The sequence below is a fragment of the Excalfactoria chinensis genome, chromosome 3, assembly GCF_039878825.1.
Source record: "Excalfactoria chinensis isolate bCotChi1 chromosome 3, bCotChi1.hap2, whole genome shotgun sequence".
Taxonomy (NCBI): Eukaryota; Metazoa; Chordata; class Aves; order Galliformes; family Phasianidae; genus Excalfactoria; species Excalfactoria chinensis.
Window position 1 is genome coordinate 59,342,719 of NC_092827.1, and position 25,612 is coordinate 59,368,330.

General features: G+C 40.5%; 1 protein-coding gene across 2 annotated transcripts in view; it reads right to left on the reverse strand.

Moving 5' to 3' along the window:
• PLEKHG1 (pleckstrin homology and RhoGEF domain containing G1) overlaps positions 1 to 25,612 on the reverse strand; it is a 131,810-nt gene that overhangs the window by 24,695 nt on the left and 81,503 nt on the right. For both annotated transcript variants that reach the window (XM_072333078.1, XM_072333079.1), the window contains 2 exons: positions 6,193 to 6,293; positions 1,111 to 1,180 (listed from right to left, as the gene is read on the reverse strand). In XM_072333078.1, the coding sequence (XP_072189179.1) occupies positions 1,111 to 1,180; positions 6,193 to 6,293 (171 nt within the window). The remainder of the gene's footprint in view (positions 1 to 1,110; positions 1,181 to 6,192; positions 6,294 to 25,612) is intronic.

A 25,612-nucleotide genomic window follows, 5' to 3' on the forward strand; every position in this document is an offset into this window, starting at 1 on the left:
ACAATGTGCCAGAAGCCCCAGTGCAATGTGGCAAAAATACAGTGAGATCTCCCAGTGCTTACAAAATATCAGCTGATGGATAAATAGCAACTTGCTCCAACTCATTTCAAGTAAGTAATTCAATGAAATGACAGTCCTAACCTGACATCATCATTTCCTTTTCCAATAAAATCTCTTGTGCGACAATAGCACTGAACAAAACTGAGTGATCCAGCTAGTCCTAAATGCATGCATTAGGACTGTTTTTATGAATGGCTGGTGCTGGCAATACTGAACTACAGAAGCCTAAAATATGACATAGATTTTACTTTATTTATTTATTTTTTAATGAAACGAAGCAAACACCACTTTAAAGAAATTATCTGTTTTTAATAAACTAGATTTCCCTTCTCTGCCCCTTTTAACCCAGAAAGGTCATGGAGAAGTACTATTATTTGACATATTTGGGCTCTACATTTGGGCAAATGGAGGTTCTCTCATGACGTCTGCATTGACTTGAGTCATCAGTAGCCCAAATTGTTTAATCTGTTGTTGTACTACACATTACAAACATTTTCCTTCCCACTGACTATCTCTCTGGGTTTTCTTTAATGAAGGACACTTTGGTTCTTCATACTTCTCTTGCATCTGACAGCTTTCTCTTCTCAATATTTTTTAACTTCTGAATTATACAGTTGAATAAATATGTTCAGAAAATCCAAAGAATTTCAGAGAGACTGAGGTTTGAGTCTTAACATTAGAACTTAGGAAAAGAAAAAAAAAATCATTTCAGAAAATAATATGGCAACAAGATATTGCCTTTTCTAAAAGGGCACCTAAGTTGTATTCTGTTGTCATTTTTAAGCAAAGAATAGCAGTAGTACTATTTGATCACCCATGTTAATAACAATGGGGAAAAAATGAATCACTGTAATGTTCCACAAAAAAAAAAAAGACCTAAAACTTAACCTTAGATCAATAACGCCATCAGTTTAGATACACTTCTCAAATAAAGTAACATCTTTTTCATGGTTGAAGAAAAGTATAGGTCTTGAAAATTAATATATTCATCTTACTCTTTGATATTCTGCAACGAGTATTGTGCTACAGATACTTGCAGTAGCCACTTACTTTGGACACAAAACAGTCTGCTATAGCCACAGGATCATTTTCACAGTTTTCCAGATCTTGCAGAAGTTCACTAAAAAAAGAATAAGAAAAAGAAAGACAATTATTGCACACCTCAGAATAGACATTCATATGTACTGAGAGACAGACACAGTTCCATCATTCAAGGATGTGATACCCAAAGCACTTACAATGCGGGGAGTCCTAAAAAGGGAACTAGAAACCCTCTGATTTCCTGATGTAAGCCTCCTATTCTCCTATGAATAGACCTGCAGTGCTCTTCATTGCTTTTTTTTTCAGACTACAAAAAAGCACCATCTTTCAAACCAGGATCAAAATTGGACTGAGACATATTGTTCTATTTCCTATCACATAAAACACTGTATCTTAGCTCTGTTCAGTGTTATTGCCACTGTTCCTCTTCCATACAGATCAGGCACTCAGATTCAGACCACAACAGTTGCACAGTATCTCCATGTGTGCTACTCAAAACATTTTCTCTCACACACAGTCAAGTTGTTATCTGCACATGCATGGAAATTCCAACTCTGATACCACAACACATTATCAAGATACAAAACTGCACATTTTTCTATCAATATGTTGAAGCCACATTAATTTACTTTTTGTATTTATTTATTCTAACAAATGCTGGCTTCATATTAATTGCAGCACTGGAATATCCTCTCTTGTCAATAAACCACAAAGCTTTATGAAGTCCTCACCCTACATATGTGTCACTGGAGTTTTCTATCTGGAGGCAGAGAAGCACCCTAAGGAAATGGTATTCCCACATACACAAATATTCAAGTTATTAAAATGCCCATGGGTTGCTGATCATGTAAAGCTGAGAGCTGTCCTTCAGACTGACAGCTCTAACATGATATGCACAGCGATGTAGACTGAGAGTTGTTTATCCTGTGCTCCAACACATTCAAGTCAAAATTTAAATCATGCCCTGTCCTATAAAGATTTTCTTTGTTCCAGGAGTTTGACTTAACTGATGTGGATGATGAGCTAGTCTGAAAGACACAGATGAGAAACAGAGATGTATTACACATACAAGAAGAATGGTAATAAGTTCACTCAGGAAGTCTTTTCTACATTTAGTGGGTCTCTTCACTGAAGAAAGATGGTGAGCCAGGAAAATGCTTTTTGAAAGGGAACATATAAATTCTACTTGCAGAAAAATAAAACCTTACTGAAAAAAAATTATATTTTTGACATGCCAAACAGGAAATGAATTCTTTATAACAGGAGCAACTCAAGGAAGCATGTTCACTATCATATGAAATTCAGGTCTTGAAGAACTATTCAGTGAAATAAATTGTTCAAGCAGAAGAAGAAAACCTCAAAGGTCATTCCTTGATCTTAATATTCTTTAGTCTTAATGAAAGATGTTCTCAGAAAACTGAGAAAGAAAAGTAATTTTTTACCAAATGGTTCTTTGATAAACCATTTTTCCTTCTCATGAGATGATTTTTCATATAATGCTACTTTTCTAGTAGCATTCCAACTCACAGCTGGTTCCCTGAATGCATTTTGCCTTAGTATTGCTATGTCTGTATCTAGGGAACTACCCTTTCCACCTCAAAGGAGAAATAATTTCCCTGTGTAAGTAAGAAAAGGAGTAAAACAGAAAAGTTTCCTGATTTGTTCTTTGCTTCTGTAATTACTGGAGGAAGGAAGAGGAGAAATCAGCAATCAGTCACAATGAACAGACAGACAAAAAACTTAGGTTCAGGCGTCACTAAGCCACTTTGTATAACAACAGTTTAACCTCCAAACCTCAGATTCTCACTTCATCAAAGTGAGAATAAAAATGACCCTTGCTTGATAGCTCATACTCATGAAGCTCATTAAATTAGGAAAAAAAAAAAGTAGTTGTAGCAATGTTGAGCATAACCATTAATGATAATGACTGTTCTCCACAAATGAATTTTGGAAATGATATCAAATATAAAGAACATGCTCAGAGGATTCCTGTTGCCCAGCAGGCAGACATTCTCCTGGTGCTTTAGAATATGTAGCATCTTGGTTGCCATTTTATTCCTACTTGCCTCCTTATAAATTGTATTATTTTTCCTTCAGAATACAGTTAATGTTGCACTTGAAGATTTCAAATATTCATGCAGAGAGTCCAAGTTTATGCAGAAAATATGCCTGTGTCTTGTGTTGTCAGTGCAAACCTACAATGCTTACATTACAGAGATGCACTATGGATAACTTTGTTAGCTGTACTGCACTGTCTCATCTGGGTGGTAAGAATGGCACTGGTAAGAGCAACCAGCCACTGCTTAAGAACAACAAATCTGTCATATCCAGGAATCCCAAAAATCTTAAATAAATTCTTATAATACCATGCTGAAGTGTGAAAGAGCAAGTTTATCATTCTATATCTAAGTTTCTGATAGTAAAAATGGTAGCAAGAAAACAGATATTTCCTTCACTTTGATATTGAGATGTTTTACACTTTTTGCAGGTAACAACACAACTCTTGACAACTGTGACTTGTATATGCCAATAGCCCAGACAGGAAGAGCACATGAGTTTACATTAGTGGAGGGATGTGATGCTCTTGCAGACAAATCATGAACAAAACTCAGACTGAAGCATGCCAAAACTGCTACTGCTGTTTCAGTCTATGTACTGTGTTATACTATTGGGGTTGTTATGAGCTGGAAAAATCTGAATTTCTACTCGTCTGAGTCATCATCAATAGCTAATGCTAATACATTTGGGATGAGAGAGGTAATCATAGAAAGACTAACAACTTTTCATGCTTGAAATTCATTCTTGTTTCAAGTCAAACGAGTAAAAGTCTCGTTACGCCATTTATGATATCCTGACCTTTTGAAATATGAATTGTTTTCAAGACAAAACACTTAACTTCCCCTTCAATTAAGCCAAGGGAGACTTTTTCATCTTATTCAGTAAATATTATCACCACACTATTTTAAAACAAGACACAGAAATTTTTCACCTTCTGTTGATCTGAATTGGAGAAAAGATGATAATGACAGCTACATCAGACAGCCAATTCTGATAAAATGGGAGGAATGAAAAGATGCAGGAAGGGAACAGCATTATTTGTTCTCTACCCATGACAAAGAACAGTTGATGACCAAACATGGTGCAGCATAACCATAAATGCTAAAGTAGCAGCATAACCAAATAGCTTTATTCTCTCTATGCCTAACAGAGCACAGCATTAAAAACTAAGAGGGACAAAGCAATTACAGTCTGGTCTTCATGGTTGCATTGTTTGAATAATTCGGTATACTAGATTTTCATATAACAAATCTAAAGAGTTCAGATTTCCACTAAAAAGAAAAAAATAAAATAAAAAGAAATGTAGCCTTAATGTAATTTCATGGCTACAAAAATTCAATGGCCAAAACTGTTTTCTTTCCACTAAAGAAAGCAAAACCCTTTTCCTTTAAAGGTGCAGGTTTTCTGAAGACTCTTCCTAACAGAAAGTCAACAGCTGCCAGCACAAACTTCAGTACATGGAGACTATTGGATATGGCTCTTGTAGAGAACAGCTAAGTACATACATGCTTCAGCAGTCACTAATTACACAGTTTGTACCATCAATGAAGGTTTTAGTTTGGCCTATCTTATGATCAGCCGGGTTTTAACAGAAGTACAAACCTTTCATACATTTCTCCACAGAGCTCCCATTTCAGAATGAAATGATGCTACTGGGCAAGAATTTATCCTAAACTGACTCTGGAAGGAATCACAACAAGAGAGACCACAGAAGGAAGGCAGCAAACACTGGCTTAGAGGGCACTTCTCCCTTCCAAATAAATTAATAAAAGTGAGGCAGCTCTTCCTATGAGATGCAGTAGGACTGCTGGAATATTATCAGTAATTTTACTATAAGAAATGGCTTTCTATAAAGAAGTCATAGGGAGAGGACCAGCAGTTAGCATCCCGACCGCCATTTGTATCATTCAGTGCAAGATGTAAAAATAAGAAAGCGTGTAGTGGAAAGAAGCTCCCATTTACTGATATGGAATTCCTCATATTTACACCAACCATAAAAGCCCAACACACACTCAAAGCTGACAAAAACAAGGTAATTCTAAAAACAGAATTGTGCGAACAAAAAGCAGGTGAAACTAACAAAGGACTGCCAAGTAGAACTTTTTCAAAGGTAAGGATGCTCTAGAGAATGTTTAGGACCCAGAAGCTACACGCCAAGTTTCATGCACGTGAAAAAAAGTTCAATAAATGGAAAGGTACTTGAACACATTTTTGATAATTTATTTAATGAAGTTTCTATCAGTTTCATAGAATCACAGAATTGCTCAGGTTGGAAAAGACCTTAAAGACCATTGAGTCCAACCACAACCTAACAATATTACCCTAACAACCCTTCGCTAAATCAAGTCCCTGAGCACCACATCCAAATGGTTTTTAAACACATTCAGGGATGGTGACTCAACCACATTTCTGGGGAGCCTATTCCAGTGCTTAACAACCCTTTCTGTAAAGAAGTATGTCATGATATCCAACTTAAACTTACACTGGAGGAACTTGAGGTCATTTCCCCTCATCCTGTCACCTGCCACCAGTGAGAAGAGACCAACCCCGCTCTTGCTGTAAGCACCTTTCAGGTATTGGAAGAGAGCAATAAGGTCTCCCCTCAGCCTCTATTTCCTCAAACTAAACAGCCCCAGTTCCTACAGTTTTAAGTGTTACAAAAGTCAGAAGCATGGCAATATACAAAAGGATCTGATATAGAAGGAACACTTCTGTTTGGTAAAAGAAGAATGCAATTCATGGTAGTCTTGCATTATGCTTTTCTGAGACAGGGAGAAGGTTAGATTTATATTTATAGAAATGGCCAGCATGAAAACAGAAAGAGTAGATGAAAAACAAACTTGATTCATTTAATCAAATGCTACAAAATCTGGTATCAGTAAATGAACCCACCTGAGAATCAGAGAAATACCATTTCTCAATTTATTTACATATTGGCTGCATTAAAATGATAAAAGAAATTTTGCTTGGTTTGCTCCCTCCCCACTAATGCATGCTATTGACCCACTTTCATTTAGTTAAACATCAATTTACCTGTTGAAATGGTAGATATCTCGTATGTTTCCAAACAGGGCTGATCGCTCTTCAGTCCCCAGGGGCAATTTGGATTGGTCAGTGATACAATCAAGGTAATCCTACAAGAGAAATGAGAAGGACCCGTTTAGACATTTCCTCCTTTTCTAAGTCAGCAAACAGAGTGAACATTTATTGTACGAGATGAGTTCCTTCATATCAGTTTCACATTATTATTACAGTAAACCTTTCAGTAGTCTCTGTGAACAGTCATTCTATTATGAAAGGTAACAGTACTTACTTGTTCACTGAAACCAAGAATATAACAAAAGACTGAATGCTAAGTTATAGTCCTTAGATTGGACAGCTAACATTTTTCTTGCTACTGATACATAAATGCATTCAGATGTCATTAAAATGATGGCTTAATTGATCATATAACTGGCTCAAAGAAAAAAAAAAAGTATAAATAGGGAATGAAGAATTGAATATTAGTAACAGAAAACCTATATAATAAAGAACAGTAAGCATGGATGAAAAACATTCTCAGAAAACTTACCACAGAATTTTTATAGTTGAAAAAGCAATGCATATTTTGTACAGAACAGAGGATCTCAGTGTATATGCATCCATGCAATTTAACCACACATATAGATACACTGCAAATTACATTGGTATACACAGTTAGTAAATATACGCTTTTACCTTTGTAAGTGTCTTGTGCAGTGATTTTAACTGAGTAGTAGGTACAAGAGAGCTAGAAAAAGATCAGATCAACACTGTTCTAGCAGAACAATCTTCCCATATTTTCCATCATTTTGATACGACATCAGCTCCCAGAGCATCACCTTTCAACCTATTGCTGATACAGTGTAAAGATTTCCTCAGCTACAAGCAAAAAAAAAAAAAACCAAAACAAAACAAAAAAAGAAAACCAAAAAACACTGGGTTTTTTCAACTAACTTCAGCTCATAAACCAAGAAACCCAATGTGCTGCCACATTTGTGAAGAAATTCTGCTGGAGGACGGAAAACAATAAAGGAAAAGTGAAAACAGCTGAAACAATGTGAAATAAAAATAAATAAAATCCCTTAGCCTGGGATCAGACAATGTAGTGTGGCAACCTACCAAAAGCAACATAACATTCCACTGCACTCCAAGGAAGAAACCCTGCAAGATGTCAACTGGACCATGGAAGCTTCTAAGATGCAACTGTGCAGAGTCATAAAGAAAAAAAGTATTACAGAACACATACACTGGACACAATTTATTTGATCAGCCACTGATCTGGCCTTAGGATTTTAGACACCCTCATAAGGAGGATTATGAATTCAAGTCTCCAGCACATATTCTGTGCAAAAAAGATGGAGTCAGCAGAGTCACAGGTACTAATCCTACCATTCAGTAGTCCACACTTGGTATTTGCTTACCTCCAAATTAAATCTACCACTCACCACTACCAAAAAATCCCAGAAAGTCATCTAATCTCTTCTCTGATGGACACCTGTATTCTACATTCCTTCAGACTTGTAGTCCAGGCCTGAGCTTGAAATATGCTTGTGCAGTATTGTGCACTGGAAAAGCATCCCTGCGGCTGCCTGAATTTTTGGTTGGCTTTTCATTTACACTCAGAAGTTGCAAATGAGTAAAATGAGGCTGGCAGGATTGCAGCATGTAGTACATTAGGTCAAATGCCGAAGTAGATGATAGATTCAGGGCTATTCCAGTGACAGCAATAAATAACTTTTTCTGCCCACTAATACAAATTCACTTTTAACAGCAAACGACAGAAAAACTGCAGTGAAGCTGTGATCATCTGAAAACATCTGAACACTGCAGGGCACTGGAGCATCCTGAACTGCTGTGATTTAGGGTGTTGCAGAGAAATGGAAATCTCACAATAAGTAATTCCATACTGTCTGTTTATTGTATGAAGAGGAATTCCTCATTCATCAGAATAAATGGAGCTTGGATTTCCTCAAAGCAATAAATAGTCCAGAGTCATTTATTTTCCAGTATTTTGGACAGTTTTATAAGCATGATCTTTTGTGCTCCTTTCATCCTCTCAACCCAGTTTTTCTCCACATACGTATATTCTTTTCAGTCTTCTCTTAGTTAGTAATAAGGAACCAGGCACCTTCTAATGCTCCTGCCAACAAAAAGCCTGCAGGTGCTTTGGCTGTTCTCCAGCTCTCCATGAGCATGTGCCAGGATCAGGTTATATCACGCACCCACAGCCTGCGCTCCCTGCTGCAGAAAGTTCCCCAGGATTGCATCTTAGGCCCCTTCCCCTCCCGGCATCAGAGCAGAGACAAACTGGAAATAAATGGTTGGGTTTTTTCTTGCTTAGAGCAAAAGGAGCCAGTTATTTGTTAAATATGCTTGGGATTCAGAGGTACCTTATATCTCACTCATAATGTTAGGGAATCGCTCAGGTTTGGGGGACTGCTTTCACGTTTTAACTTTCCGATAGTGCTAATGTCACTGATCTGAGTCTTGCTCAACAATCCGATGGTTACAGTCGCACTGCTGAAGGTATAAGCAGCTGCCAGGGGCTAGGCCTGAACTACCATGTACAGCAATCTCAGCAACAGGCATGCAGAGCTCTGTGCATGTGTGGAGCAGGACGCCGGCTGCTCTTCACAAGGCAACCCAACACATTCCAGCACAGTGTGGCAGCACGCAGCTTGCACTGGCACCATGAGCAGGTTATATTGCTTTACAGAGTGTATGTGCTGTCATAAAAGCTTCATGAACTCATCCAGGAAACTTAAACACTATCAGCATACAGCCCCACTGCAAGGACGCCAACAGGAGATCAAAGCTAGACAGCTGTTGTAGATGCTAACAAGGCTGAACCTTGTAGTACAAGCATATAGGCGGTAGCGGGGCTTTTTCGGGATGTGACGGTGATAGTAAACCAGCCTCTTCCGTCCCCTATCTAGTGATGTACTTTGGGCGCGCGCATTTCAAACGTGCCCTAGGGGGCGTAGACGAAGTAGTAAGGTATATAAGGTATTGATTACTCCTAATAAACGCCATTTTGCCACCTTTCTTGATGAGTCACGGTGGTCCTTTTGGCCCTAGCGAGGGTTTCGCTAGCACCTGGGCAAGTATGGGGTTTGGATTATAATTGTGCACGGCAACATATGGTGCCCCTGTGTGAGGCCATAAACTCCGGTGTGCCTTTTTGTTTTCTTTTTGGGGATTTTTCTTATTAGGCGTGTTTTCGGTTTATTTTTTTTTTGTTTGTTTGTTTTTTATATAGGAGTGTACTGAGGGGACGGCAGTGCATTCCTCCTCCAGCTGCTCGGGGGGACGACGAGTGTGCCTGGGGGTTTTTTAATCTGGGGTGTAGTGAGGTGACGGCATTGCATCCCGCAAGGGAGCGCCTCGGGGGGACGACGAGCGTGCTTTCTTGTCTTTGTAGAGATTGCCTGGGGGGGCAGGGGTCTCTTTTTTCTCTTTTTGCAGCGCAGGTACTCGTGGATTGCGATCGGGGGCGCTATATTTGCGGCAAGAGTTCCGGGGGGACGACGGGACGGGGCGGGACGACGATTATGGAATTTATCAGTGAGGTATTGTTTTCTTTTTGTAAAGAATACTGTGGCGAGACTGCTCCTTCTTTGCAGGAGATTGCTGCAATACTTACTTATCTTGAACGGGACGGGGAACTTTCATCCCCCCGCGAGATCCTTGACTGTCGTAAATGGGATCCGCTCACTGTTCTGCTTGCAGAGCATGCAGCGACAGCCCAGGCGGCTGCCGAGCTTGTGACCTGGGGCGTAATCCTGGGTGCTCTTAAAGCAGCCAGGGAGGAGGGGAAACTTGTTGAATCGTGTTTGTTAGTTGGGCTTGTGTTTGAGCCGGAGCAGCCGGGAGGGCGGCCGGGAAAAGCGGCTGAGGACGGTGGGACCCAGGAGAGCCGTCTGGGGAGGAGGCGGGGAGATGGGACGGGGTCCGGGAGAAGCGGAGAAGAAAAAGTTAAAGATGGCGAATTCCAATCGACCACACCCCCTCTCGACCGCCAAGTGGACACTTCAGCCCCATATCCTTTGTCATTGGGGGGTGGGGAGTGCGGGCGCGCGGTTAATTCGAGTGGTAGGGGAAGTAGGCGTGCTCCAGACCCGGGGGGAGTGCAAACGTGGTGCTATCCCGGGGGGGGGAATAACGGGCGTGCGGCTAATTCGAGTGGTTGGAGAAGTAGGCGTGTTCCAGACCCGGGGGGAGCGCAAACGTGGTGCTATCCCGGGGGGGGGAGTAGCCAGGTCCAAAGGGACTCCGCGGGGCTGCGGCTGCAGGCTTGGATTGGGCAAGTTTCGGCCGGTGGGCCGGCCCCCTCTGTGTTGGCTTGCAGAGCTGCCCGCTGGTGCCGGCGGGGGAAGAGGAGCTGCCGCCGGGGCGGGCGGGGCTGCGCAGGGTGCCGGCTGGGTCTGGCCCGTCTCTGCCCTCCACGCGGGAGGGGGCAGCGGTACGGCTGCTGGCGGCGGCGGGGGAGCTCGCTGCTGCGATCAGTCCGAGGGCCGCCTGATCGGACCCGGGCCCGACTCCTGCTGCGCTGCGCCAACGGGACAGGACCGACAGAGCCTGCAGCTGCAAGTTGTTCGCTCGCTGTGGCTCCTGTTGCCTGCCAGTCATGCAGGGGACAGGGGCTCGATTCCCCGGCGCGGAGCCGCTCCACCTTCCGGCACCGGGCTGCCGGCTGCTGCCGCGAGTTCCGTTTGCCCCTGGCTTTAAACACACTAGAGACTTTAACGGCGCATGACCCTGTGCTCCCTCACAACACTGAAAGCCTCACATGCGTGATTCTCAAGCTGGTGCAATATACATTCTGGAAAGAGGGGTGGATGACTGAGCTTGGGAGGGATGTGGCAGCTGAACAAGATGATCCCTTTTACCCTGTGCATGGTATAGACATGCAAGAGGGAATTAGAGCAGAGTGCTTGGAATATAAGTTTAGCACTGAGATGATGCAGCTGGTGGGTCTTGATATTCAACCACGTGTTAAGAAACTATGGAATATACAGAAACTGGCAGGAGCCCTCCAGTGGGTTCGGGGTGCTTTGGGGATACCTTCTCGATTGATGAAGCCCTTGTATGGTCAGCTAAAGGGATCCGACCCAAAAGAACCCCAAAATCCGTCTAGCGAAATGGCTGCAGCTTGGCAAAAGATCTTACAGAGCTGCATGGAAGGATCGCTTGCACAGTGGGACACTGCTCAAGGCCTTGAAATGGCCCAGCTAGCTCAGTCGGTAGAGCATGAGACTCTTGATCTCAGGATGGTGGTTTGGCAGGACTCCAACCGTAGTTCACAGGCTGCTGTCTTCACAAACCGAATGGTCAGCGTGCAGATGCTTGAGGTGATGGCTGTGACGGTCGCAGTGCACCTCTGGCGAATGATACCCTCTAACACTGTTGCTGACTCCATCTTTGCAGCCAAGCAGTTGTCCCGGATGGGCCGGGAGGACTTCCCAAGTTCAGAGGCTGCTGGAATTTTGGAAGAGACCTTGGCCTCTCACGCAGCTCCTGTTGTATCCTTACATGTGCATGGTCACTCTGAGGTGCCAAGCCTTGTTACCAGAGGTAATGCAATAGCAGATACAGTTGCCAGCACTCCTGTCTTTGGCCTAGGGTCACTGCAGATCTGGCAAACTGGTGTCATCTGGGAGTCTTGCTTGTCTCCCCGTCAAGGGCTGGCTGTTCCTATGAGTGCCTCCTCTGTTGTCATCACGGCCACTGAGCATGTCAGTTCTGGCTTGACTGCAGTCCGATACCATTTGGCAACCGCTGTTGCTATGGTCGGTTTACCCAGTCATGTTAAGACTGACAGTGGGTCCTGCTTCACTTCTCGTTTTACTCAAGAATGGTTGGTGAAGACTGACTATGGGAAGTGGGATAAGAGTTCTTTCCTTACAGGAGCAGTTGGTGGGGAGTCCAAATCTGGTACCTGAGACTGTTCTGCTGCTGTTGGTCTCAGTGATTAGTACCGCTCAAACAACAAGCGCGGGGACCTTCTGGATTCAGTCTAGAATTGTCGGGTCTCAGCCAACAGTAGATTCACACTTATCTGTATTTGCAACTTCACTTATCTTTTAGGATGTGTTCTTCTTATCCTATAGAGCGTGATTCTAGTTTCCTAGTCACTACATATCGATTACACGCTAATGTAATGATGGTGCATGTTGCCGTGTGCTGATGAGCTGATGGATGCTATCGAGGCTACGGACAGAAGACTTTGACTACTGTTCACCATACAGAGAAGATGCATCATGCAAGAATGATGAAGAATGGAAAGAAGAATGACGAAGAATGAAGAAGAATAGAAAACATCACGGATGAGAACTGTTTCTCGGATGGTTCCAGACATCAAAGGGACTATCTTAATATACACTTCATTTAGTTGTGGTATTGTTTTCTTTTGCACAAATGTAACTTGCACTACTCATTATATCGGATGAAGCTTTTAAGGTTTCTATAAAGTTTATAGAGAGTAAGTTATATTAAGAGTAATATATTAATAGATATTAAGGTTTATATAAATTTATAGAGTAAGTTATATTAAGAGTAATATATTAATAGAGTAATAGAGTTATGATAAGAGTAATATATTAGTAATCGTAAGGATTGCATTAAGATCAATCTTAGTTTTGTTAAGGTTAAATTTGACTAAGTAGATGAGTAATTCAGTTAAGCTGAGTACAATAGTATAAGTATATTGCATAGAACATATAGAATAATATCAAATTTATAGTAGATTATACTTGGGATTTTAGTGTTCACATTGAAAAGGGATAAATTGTTGTCTTGGGGGGCGGGGAGATGTTGTAGATGCTAACGAGGCTGAACCTTGTAGTACAAGCATATAGGCGGTAGCGGGGCTTTTTCGGGATGTGACGGTGATAGTAAACCAGCCTCTTCCGTCCCCTATCTAGTGATGTACTTTGGGCGCGCGCATTTCAAACGTGCCCTAGGGGGCGTAGACGAAGTAGTAAGGTATATAAGGTATTGATTACTCCTAATAAACGCCATTTTGCCACCTTTCTTGATGAGTCACGGTGGTCCTTTTGGCCCTAGCGAGGGTTTCGCTAGCACCTGGGCAAGTATGGGGTTTGGATTATAATTGTGCACGGCAACAGACAGCCATGGGGTTTTTCCTAATTATTTCTTAGGATATGGTACTTTACCCCCATGGTAGCCACTGCAACCTCCTGCAGTGTATCAACAGCTGTTATCGTACGAAACCATAATGAAAGGTCTGGAGCTATGAGATAACAGGGCAGGCTGCAGCTGTAATGACACGGTGCAGAAATCAATGAAATTTATCGGAACAGAACACTAGGTTTATTCGCTTTATTTGCTTCTTGTCATCATCTACAGAGCCTCTGTCAGCACTGAATGATTTGTTTATAACCTTTGCCTTTGCCAGCATTTTACTGCCTCTCCGCAGTTACAGCAAAACATTTAGCTTACTTTATAGGAGAAACAAAAATAAATGCCAGTCTCCTTAGATTGATTTATGGAGCAAGGTTTGCTCTAATAGCATTGCACAATTTTTCCACACTATTTCCTGAATCTCTCCAAAAACCAGAAGAGTCTTGCCAGACAGCTCTGCCTCCCTTGCTGAGTTTGACATTCTCCTCATTTGTCTTTCATCACACCGAATCTATTGGGAAGAATGTCTGCTAGAAGCTTCACATCTGACAACCACCTCCTCCTCCCTAATCACTCGAGGAAGAGCTCCAGAACGAAATGATGACAACACTAACCTCAAAGGATTAAACAACAATCCTATTAATTGGAAATGAGAGAAAGCTGTCAAGAAAAGAATAAAATGACCAGAAATTTCTTCACAGATTAAATTATTTTTTCCGTGACCCAAGTTCAGAAAATAATTGCAAACTTATGTGGAACATTTTCACCTAGACACCCACATGTTTCCTTTGAAAACAGGTCCACACTTAGCTTTACAAACAAAATACAAACAGAAGAGTAAAGCAGAAAATAATACCTTGTGAAACATTTTTCTGGCCCTGCAAGAAATGTATATTCTATGAAAGTTTCTAGTGCTTCTTCTACAAAGCAGAACTCTGCATATATTGAAATCAAAGATAAGCAAAATTGTCTGAAAAGTAGTGCCGTTGCATACACACGCCATTACCAAAAGGCACATCCACAAAACACTAAACATTTAAATAACCAACCAAAAACATAAAGGGAAGAAAGAAACAGGTACTTATCAAAACTCCAGGAGAATCTTGTGCTGCAGCAGGAGGAGGAACATGCAATAAAAACATCAAACTGGACCTAAATCCAGGGAGCAGTAACATCAGCCCCCATTTTCAGGTATTTCTAAGGTTTGAAATACCAGCAAGGCAACTTGTTCTCCTAGATGATATATCAAACCTGTGGGCATGTACTTGGCTTGACTGCCCTCTACCCAGCACAGGTGCAAATGGCACAGATCAGATGGTCAGGCATAAGAGGAGCCACTGATGTGCTCCAGTAGCCTGGGCTGTCTATGCAATGCTCTCACACTACTTTGAGGACAAGGCTTCAGGCCAGAAAGAAAATATGACACAAACTGGATCCTGTCTGAAGCACCCTAACTAGAGCCACACTTAACCAAACCACAGCTGAAGCCAAGACAATACTGGACTATTGCACAACAGAGTAATTGCTGTAACGTGCTCCACTCTGCCCATTACAGAGGTAATTATAATCTGTAGCAGTGCCCCTTTTGCCTGATTTTTTTCTATTCCTTTTTATAATATGCTGCATATATAGATTCGTCTGAAATGTACAGCAGCACTGTCTAAATGCATTGTTGGTAGAGAAAAATACTAAAACAGGTGGCCAAAAACACTGAATGCCAGTCAAAGCAACACGCTGCAGCTCTTCTTAATTACTGAAAGCACAACTGTAACCTGCAACATGAAGGTGCAGTTGTAAACAAAATATGCAGTGCTTTCTTGACTTGGTTCCTTTGGGTATAACCAGCTAAGGACTCAGAAATTGAAATCAAAACCTATTTCTTGCCATATCAAAGCCTTTTGTCAAGATTTCTCATTAAAATACATACATAATTGTCATTATTACAATCCCCTTCAGTGGCAGGAGAAGACAAGTCCATCATTTTAGTGCAGGTCTCATAATCTGCAGAGATTTACTTAGACACATCTGTAGTAAAACTTTAAATGTAGCCAAAATTCACACATTTCTGACTACTTTCTTCCATTCAGTTTGTCTTCCACAGTCTCTTTATTCTCTGTAAAGAGTCATACTGATCACATATCTGTAAGACAGCTTCATTTTGACTGAAATCATCCTTCTATGAATGCAAATGCTTGCTCAGTTGCTCTCCCATACTTTGCCACTTTAAGCCCTCATCAGACAGCCTGACATGCTCCTACTTGGAAAAGCAGAAACTCATACCTATCAAGATAATTAGTGCCCTTAACCTCCCACTTCAAGAGCTCCTCTGCTGGAGAAGCAGAAGCAGCTGTGCTACAATAGATTGCCAGTATTGATTCAACAAAGAGAGGGGTAACTTTTCAAATGCTTTTTCCTATGTCATTGAGAATTCAGTAGCTATCAGCCGGTATCTCCATCTCTCAAGAGAAATACTACCATTATCTTAGGCTGTAAGCAGCACAATCATGCTGTTGTAAAGTAGGCTAATACAACCGAAGACTTATATTTTTTCTAATAGAAATACTTCTAATTGTAGATTAAAGGTTTTAATTAACAAAACAAAACCCACAACAATAAAAAAAACAAAGCCTTATTTCTGCTCTAGACATTTCCAGTATATCAAACTTAAATAAATAAATAAATAATGCTTGCAGTGTTCACTATATAGCTGCCCTATATGCAAAACTATAATTCAATAAAGAATGAAATCTCTGTGAGCATATCTTTCCAACTTCTACTGTAAGTGGAAAGTGCGGGTTTTATTTATTCATATTATTCTATTTTTTAAGGACATCAGAAGCTTGATCCTTACATGGACCAAGGCGTGTACAGGTCCTGTGCCCCTCCTATTCTTCTTTCCCATTCCTTTTACATTCCCCAGTACCTTGAACATAAATCTCCATTTGACAGTGCCAGCAGAGAAGGCCCTGCCCCTGTGGGAAATTCAGCCCCTCCAGAGCTTCTCTGCAGGCCCTTATACAGCCACCTACATTCTGGCAGCATCCCAACCCTGTCGTCATGGGAGAACAGTTAAAAGAATATATGCCTCTATCGATAGCCATCGAGTCTCTGAAAACTCCCATGTTTTATATAATGTTTGTTTGTGACCTCATTCCCTTTCTTATTTCCAGGCAGAGCAGCAGTCTCTGAAGTGGCAAGATGCTTCCTCGCTGACATCAGTCCTTGCTCCAAGCACCACGTGGATAGAGGTGGTAGAGGAAGCTATATAAGCTCACCTTTGTTTATGGCCGGCTTCCTCTGCACAGCCAGTTTGCACAGGCAGTCGGCTCACAGCCTACAGATTACAGCAATAAAACCGGCATTATGATCCAGTAAGATGATACCCCACTGACTGCATGCAGAAAGGGCAAAGATTGATGGCAAGAGAGCACTCGTTAGAACACGATATGAAGAAATACTAAAAATAGAGAAGCACATTTCAGTTTTCTTTCCAATGTTTAGCATTGTAGAGTAACATGATCAGGACAGAGTCTTCCATACATTTTCCACAGCGAGGGGTCTGCAGAATCCAATGCTTTACAGAGTATTGTATCAACTTTACTACCATCTACAGAATAACAGAAGCATAATTTTTTTTCATGTAGTTGTTATCAAGAAAGTGACAAATTTTCTACAGTCAACATGGTTCCCTCACTCGCCTTACAGATATTACAACACTGCCTCATTTACAGATACTAGGGACTGGAAATAATGACATCTTGTAAGTCCTATTGGCTTCTTCTGCATGCATGGAAAGCAACAGAGGGAGTATATGTCAGCCAAAATTAGCTGCAAGGAATTTCTGAGTCCTAACACTATGACTTGCACCTCTAAAATACGCTTGCTCTTTGGTTTCGATGTCACTGAGCAGTTGTGGCTATGTAGTGCACAAGCATGCACAACGCTGTATACAAAGTCTGAAAAGGTCTAGAGCTTATCAGTGTCAACAACACAGCAGTCAGCAGATCTAGTTATGGGACTTCAAGGACAGACTGCTTTCATGGATTTTGCCTTCTTAGCAGAAGTGAATTTCTGCTTGAATGAAATACAATCACAGTTTAGTAATGTTCCCCTGTTCAACTGCAAGTATTTCATGCCAAAATTTCCCACCCTAAAAAGACACCCTGGAAGGCAGGCTGTCAATTAAATCAAGGTGTAATTTGATAGAGGTACACTAAAAGCACTCATAATACAAAACTGGGATTCATGGATCATGCACAGACAAGTCCCCTGAATCGTCCATCATCTGTAAAGATTATATGGGTAAGCCACTGGGAACAGAAACTCATATGTAATGCCACTTATATTCTTCAGCACACTAAGTTATTGAAGTAGTAACCCACTGATTAAAACTAAGTTCCATGTTTATCTTCAGATATCAGCCAGCATCAACTGATAAATCACAGCTACAGGAATTTTGCCCAGAAGCTGCCACTGAGAATTGTTATTCAGTGGTACAATAAGATGTAAATTCAGAGAGCAGATGGAGATTATGGGATGATAATAAATGGTGTCAGTAATTAACAAGTCATTGAAGAGCAATGTGAGGCCTCCGCCTATCTGGTTTCCTAAAGATAAGAGGAGACACAGAAGGAACAAACTACGGTATTGAGGACAACCAAATTAAAGCATTAACCAGCAATTAGGATATCAAACACTTTGAGGTCACTAGGCAGATGAAATAGGTACTCTAAAAACTTCTATATTTAAGGCTAGGACTGAGGAATGACATCATCATCATAAATCATCATCAGCATTCAATAACCTAGTGCTTTTTTTTCAGAAGGTACCATCTAAAAATGTGCAATAATTAATAATTCTAGAAATATATATTAGTAAATCTCAAAGCTCTTCAGGATATCTACATTAATTCTCACAACAGGGCTTACTTAGTCTGACTATAATTTTGTTAAGACAGAATCAAGCAATGCATAGAAATTTTGTAAGGCACATTTAGTCTCTGAGGTTCTGAGCCACCCAGGAAAGAGACCTGAATGCTGCTAGACTATTGTCCTGTTACATAAACTTCCCTCAGTTCATAAGGCAGATGAATGTTATCATTTTTTAAGGAAATCTTGATATGCTTGCAAGTTAAATGAGACATTCCGGAAGAGAAATGTTCATTTTAAAACACAAGAAGGGAAACTGCAACCACTTGTTTTTCAAAGAATGAAAATGCAAAGCCAGCATATCAGAGAAAATGTGCCCACATTTATCCTAACCTTGTTAACAACATATTTTCCAGACTTGGGGATGGATTTTATCAGTAACAAACAATTAAATGGAAGGTCATAGCAGTGGGTGGATTGCAACTGAAAATTTAAAACAGTATCTTACTTGCAAAACGGTCTTCTCATGAATCCACAAAGAATTGCAATCAGTGACACACCTTAGTGCATGGGAATGGTGAAAGGGAAACAATAGAGTGCTGTGCTGCTTTTCAGAGGCACCATCACTGCTAGTGAGCAAATGGCAACTGTAGGGTAGAGGTTAACTTTCTAAATTACAGAAGAGCTCTACTTATGCCATGTAAGAGTAATACAACCTCATGCTCCAGCCTCAGTATAGATATAAGAATGAAGTTTCACACTCATGATCCTTTTCAGACCACCCTCACTCCTAAACCATGCATTCCCTATATAAATACAGCTCCTTCTTACTGACCCCCACCAGAAGGAAAACTGTAGAACTTTCTAGAACAGGGCATTAACTTTCTCCATTTAAGCTATTCTCATTTGCATTTAGAAATCATGTAGGAGGCTACAGTCCGCAGAGTCAAGTGATATATCCACTGCTGCAAGAAAAGGACTACATTAACAGTTGCAGGGGCTTTTCAGCAATTCTTCAGCTCACTGGCACAGCAGCAGCTATCTCTGCTGCTCATCTTCCACCTAGAATCTAGAAAAGACTAATTGTCTTTACAGACACTTCTTTTTTACCACAGCATAACTCACTCTATTGCACTGACCTGCAACAAACATGAAGTTACAGCTATGTATTTGGTTTGTCATGATGCATGTAACTCCAGCCATAAACTGAAGGCCAGTCCCAAAAGGTTTCTATGGTCTCAGTGTAATATTAGAACTGGATGCAAAGTTCAGATGCAGAAAACAGAGGGCAATGCTGACATTTTATCCAGTTACTTTCAAATACTCAGGAGTGTGCTGAATATTACTTAATATTACTAGCAGAAGTAGGACTGATAATGCAACCAAGAAAAAAACCCAACACGTCCATATATATTTAATTGTGGCTTTGCATACTTCATATGATGTTAGTACACAAACACCTCCCTGTTCCAGTTACAGTATAAGCAGATCCCTTTCACCACGGAAGTAATTAGCTAGGTTACTCTTGGTAGTTCACAACTCCATGTTTCTGCTTTACAACTATCAAACATCTTTTGCTAAAGCCCCAAATCATTATCACATGCCCCCCAAAACCAAGGTGTTTTTTTTGTTGTTGTTGTTGTTTTTTCTTTCTCTTTTTAGGGTAAGTGTGATGCTACGAACATAGATGGCAAAATTCTTTTATTCAAGATCTGGAAGTTTCAGTAACAACTTCATCTAAAATGATTTAAGATACAACCGTGAACAATTATTTGCATACTTCCATCACTTTAGTTAGTTTTAGGATGGCTCAGATTCAGGAACCAAGAAGTCCACTGGGAAAACTGGATAGTCCTACTGCCTCAGACTAAACAATTCTGATTAACCATTTCTCTGTGGTAGCCACAACAGCTGTTTACATCTGGTTGGTAACATACCCATTGTTTCTACTGCATATTTCTTCTTTCAACAGACTCCAGCGAGAAAAAAGGTCTTGATTTGCAAACAGCAAATTTAGAATCAAAACAAAACTTAGAAGCTCTCTATTACAGCTGGATAAACATTACTGACTCAAAGAAGGCCTTTTAGATATGTTTCAGGATAGTCAAGCACAACTTAGTTTCTTTCAGCTATCATATCTCAAACTTTCCTGGCTTTTAAGCCCTGCTGTCCTTGAGGAGGTCAATCAGAATTTGACACAGTTCTTCCTTCATGGATGAAACAGAAACAGCAGGAAAGTTCACTGGCTCACAAGGATATTAAATATTAATCACAGTTAAAAATATCACTGTCGTTATCAGAGTGTTTGTTTTATAGGTAATTAAATTGCTCATCCAAATTTTCTTATGGCATTAAGGACAAATTCCTAGTCAGAATGAACAGCACAGGTGATAAGCAGAAGTGAATCTGGATTTAAATTAAAGCCATAGCAAGACAAATTTCAAAGGAAAAATAATCTAATTCTGAACATTTTTGTTTTGCTTTAAATCTAAACTGAATGTCCTGACGGGCTCTGCAACCGGTCTCACAAAGTAGAGCCTTTCCCATAATCATCATTCTATAGTTGACAAAGTTAAGTAAACTGCTAAAAAATAATGCACCCGTCAACTATTTTCTTCCTTTTGTGCTGGAGATTAAAGACAAACAGATGAGGCATGCTAGCTATCTTCGTCAGACAGACTAGACTTCCAAAACTGCAGTGCTTATACATAAAACGGGATCATAGAATCAGCTAGACTGGAAAAGACCTCTAAGATCTAGTCCAGTCATTCAAAACACCACTATTATTTCCCAACTAAGCCATGTCTTTTAGTACATCTAAACATTTCTTCAAAACCTCCAGGGATGGTGACCTCACCATCTCCCTGGGCAGCCCATTCTAGCACCTGACCATTCTTTTGAAGAAGAAATTGTTTCTAATATCTTAGAATCATAGAACTACCAAAGTTGGAAAAGACCTCTAAGATCATCCAGTCCAACAGTCCACCTATCACCAGTATTTCCCACTAAACTATATTCCTCAGTACAATATCTAAATGTTTCTTCAACACTGGGCAGCCTGTTCCAGGGCCTGACCACTCTTTCAGAGAATTATTTCCTGAAGTTCAATCTGAATCTCCCTTGGCACACCTTGAGGCCATTCCTTCTCATCCTCTTACTAGTAACATGGGAGAAGACATCAACACCCCCTTACCCCAGCCTCCCTACAGGCAGTTGTAGAGAATGATAAGGTCACCCCTGAGCCTCCTCTTCTCCAGACTAAACAATCTCAGTTCCCTCAGCCACTCCTCATAAGACTGGTGCTCCAGAAACCCTCACCAATTTTGTTGCTCTTCTCTGGACATGCTTCATGGTCTTTCTTGAAGCAATGGACCCAAAAATGAGCACAGTTCTCAAGCTGTGGCCTCACCAGGGCTGAGTACCAAGCACCAAGCCTGCTCCTTCTGGCAACCTTGTTTCTGATACCAAGCCAGGGCACCATTGGCCTTCTTGGCCAACCAGGCATGCTGCTGGCTCAAGTTTAGCAGAGTGTCAACCAACACCCCCAGGTCCATTTCTTCCACACAGTCTTCCAGCCACTCTGCCCCAAGCCTGTAGCATTGACTGGGGTTGTTGTGGCCAAAGTGAAGTGTACTGCTCCTCTGCTTTGCAATCACTGATATCTTACACTAACTTCTTGCCTTAGTGAACAGGAAAAAAAAACACTACTACAAATAAACAAAAGATCAGCAACTGACCTCTTGTGAGACCACACATCATTGTTTCCCATAGTGTGCAAAACAAAAATGATAAACAATTCACAATGCTATCATTACTGCCTGCTATTTACATCAATGACTTAAAACTCAGGTTGCTTTTACAAGAGGGACCGGTATATCTTTTCACATCACAGTTGCTTTCTCAATAGTCTTCAATAAACTTTCCACTGAAGTGCTCTGAAATTTCTCACCAAGAAATGTCAGAATGGGCAGCACTGCTAACAACAACCTTTCCAACAACCTTTCCTTTTTTTTTGGTGGGTGCCAGAACTTTGTGCTACAAAACAAAGGTACTCTCACATGCAAGTGATATCAGTAATCCAAATGTATCCTCAGGCATGTAAGCCAGCAACCATAGAAAAAGAGGTTTCAAAAAGTTTTTAAGTATAACATAGGAACAAACATTTTCAGTTTCATTAACTACATCATGATTCCAACCTAAGAGGAGCCAACTTTCTCTTAGTGCACAACGTAATGCACAAGCAGCAGTGCTTTTACTGACACTATCAAGCAGCAGCACAGCACAGTCTTCAGAGCTGTGGGTTTAATTGCCTAAAATGTAGGAAGAAACATAATCTAAATGCAGAGACAGGAAACTTCAAACAATAACATTTCGATACTGACTTCCGCCCAGTAAAGCCTTCCTTAATCACTGGTGCCACAACACTGTCTATGGCAAACATCAATATTAATCCTTGACAGGTTTCTCCCTGTCACACAAAAGGGATGTAACTTTGTCAGATTTTCTCACCATGAAGGTAACCCTGTCAGAAGCCTGCCTCCTTGCTGAGTTGCTTCAGGAGATATCAGAAAGAGCATTCTCCCTGGACTTTTTCAGGTAGAATTGAAAACACAATTTTCTGCTCACACTGAAAACTTCTGGTGACTTTTCTACTCCAAGAAGCACCCCTAGGCTGACTAGCAGGGGCATACAACATTCCCTTGTGCCTCAAGGAGGTTCTGTAGCAAACTGGAATGTAATGTACACTTTGTTCAGAGAGCCTGACTCTTGCCATTGTACAAACCTCCCCATAGTTGAAACTATACAGGGGTGAGGAGTGAAACCTCTTAAATTCATATTTTTACAAAAGGAAATTTTTGCAATGTTTCTTTGTCTGTTTCAGTTCCATCCTCTCTAGGTCTCAACCCACAACTGCCATTGTACAATGCTATGAGCCACATCTAGTTCTGCTTCTCTGAAGAAAGACCAGGAAAAGATCATTACTGTGTCTCAGTGATCCTCTGAAAATCATGTGTAATGAAGAAATATGCTATGTAGTTACAAAACAATGGAGACACAACAGAGTCCTACAGAAAGTTAAGAAGGAGAAACAGGAACAAAGCTTGATGTACACTGAGAGGTGGAGACTGGATGCCAGCATAATTTAGAAGAAAGAAAAATTAAGAATAGTGATGAAGGTGATGCCAGGATAACAGAAAAAAAAAAAAAAAAAAAAAAAAAAAAAAAAAAAAAAAAAGAGTGAAAAGCTGAGATTTTCTTAGAGGAGAACTGTGCTAGATCTGGCAGAAAGTCTATGACAAACTATTTGAGTGCATCTTCAGACAAGGCGAGAGGACTGCAGGGAGAGATCTGGAGCCAGAAAAGACTGAGAACATTGAAAACAGAAAGATCAAAAAGTGATAAATCACACGAGGAAATGAGACAATATGGACTGACTGGGGACAAGAATGGGATTATAGAAAAAAGACAGAGAACAGATTACTTGGAAGACTGCAGGCAAAAGACTGCAGAAGAAAATGGGATTTTCTGAGTAAAAAAGGCTTGATTGAAGAGTCTTCAGTTTAAAAAAAGAAAGTGGTTGGAGAGATGGAAAAAAATTATGGAGAGGAGATAATAGGGAGAAAAGACAGAAGAGAGACTTCAACTGGTCTAGTAGGGATGGTTTAAAAATATGAAAGGATATAGAAACTCACACATGAAAGAAAATTCCCACGCTGCAGACGCAGTTCAAGATTTCTGAAGCTTAACCACCATTTGTATCAGTTTTGTAACACACTGACAAAGCTTCATTCTCCTTTAGTTACAGGTTTGTATAGATGCCAGCAATGTTTTAATAACATTATTTTAATGATATGAGTTCTTATATCAAACACATGTCGTTCATGCAATGGATCCAGATGTCTTCAACAGGCTCATATCACTATGAGAGTAAATTGGCCATGTATAGCCATTTTCTATGGCTAAAAGCATTTGTACAAATCATGAATGTGGGCTTCTAACTTCTATGAACCAGACGAACAAAATACTGATTTTTATTATAAACTCAGGAAGATTTTACTCAGGAAAGAAAGAAGTTGCCTGAGTAACTGACTCTAAATGAAGTTAACGCATATTCTAACTGAACTGCTATTTGAAAAAGTAAGGCTGGATCCTGAAGAGGAGAAGGTCTGTGGGTTTTGCCTTGACCAGTACACCTGTCAGCATGACATAAGCAGGAAGACAAAGTATCCAATTTCTCTTCCTAAACTTGCCCAAAACATGCTTCAAGCTGTACTAATTCAAAATTTTAATTACTCTTAACAGATCATCTGATAAAATAAATCAAACAATGGAAAAGTTTCGTCTATCCTTGTTACAAAGCTTGCCTGTGCAAGAATCACAGCAGCATTCCTGAAAACAATAATTCAACTGCTTCCCTAGGTCACACACAAAATTGTTGTACTGGCTAGAAAAACAGTTGTTTTTAAGCATAGAGAGCCCAAACTGTCTGTACAGTCTCCTCTTGCTCATTCTAAATCAATTAAATACTTCAGTTAAAAGAAAGCCGGAGAACCTCAGCAGATCTCCAACATCACATAAAGATCGTATTAGCAATGTCTTATGAAGCTGATTTCTACATCAATCTGACAATTTGACTGCTAAGAATAAAGACCATATGCATATTCAAAAGTAAACTTATGTTTATGTCTTTTTAATTTACTTTAACAGTGGGTAAGTGAAATCATCCAAAGGGGTGAAATTCTGTTTTCTCACAGTCACTCCATAGTCTTTATGTTAAGCATGCTTAACCCTACATGCTCTAAGGATTATGCACACTGAGAAGATGCTTCCTAAAACAGTATGCTAGGCTAAATCTTAATGAACAAATTTGGATTCTAGTACTCTTGTCCTACATGCAATTTCATACAGTCCATGTTAATTAAACATTTGAATACACACAGATATTACTAACCCTGGAAACCACTTCCAAGCTTGAAGAACACAGAGGTATTTAGGAGGTAACCAGCATGGATTCATCAAGGGGAAGTCATGTTTGACAATCTTGGTATCCTATGATGAAAAGACTGGCTTGGTAGACGAGGGGAGATCAGTACTCATTGTCTACCTTGATTTCAAGAGGGTTTTCAGCACCATCTCACTTTACATCCTTCTCAGACAAGCTGTTGATGCGTAAGTAAACAGAGAGATGGATTGAAACTTGGGTCCAGAGAGTCACGATCAAAAGCACAAAGTCTAGTTGGATGCCAGTAACTAGCAGTGTAACCCAGAGCTCAGTACTGGGTCCAGTACATCTCATATGAGGAAAGGCTGAGACTACCCAGCCTAGAGAAAAGAAGGCTTAGGGAAGGGCTCACCAACATATATAAATTCCTGAAGGTAAGGTACAAAGAGGACAGAAACAGGCTCTTCTCAGTGGTGTC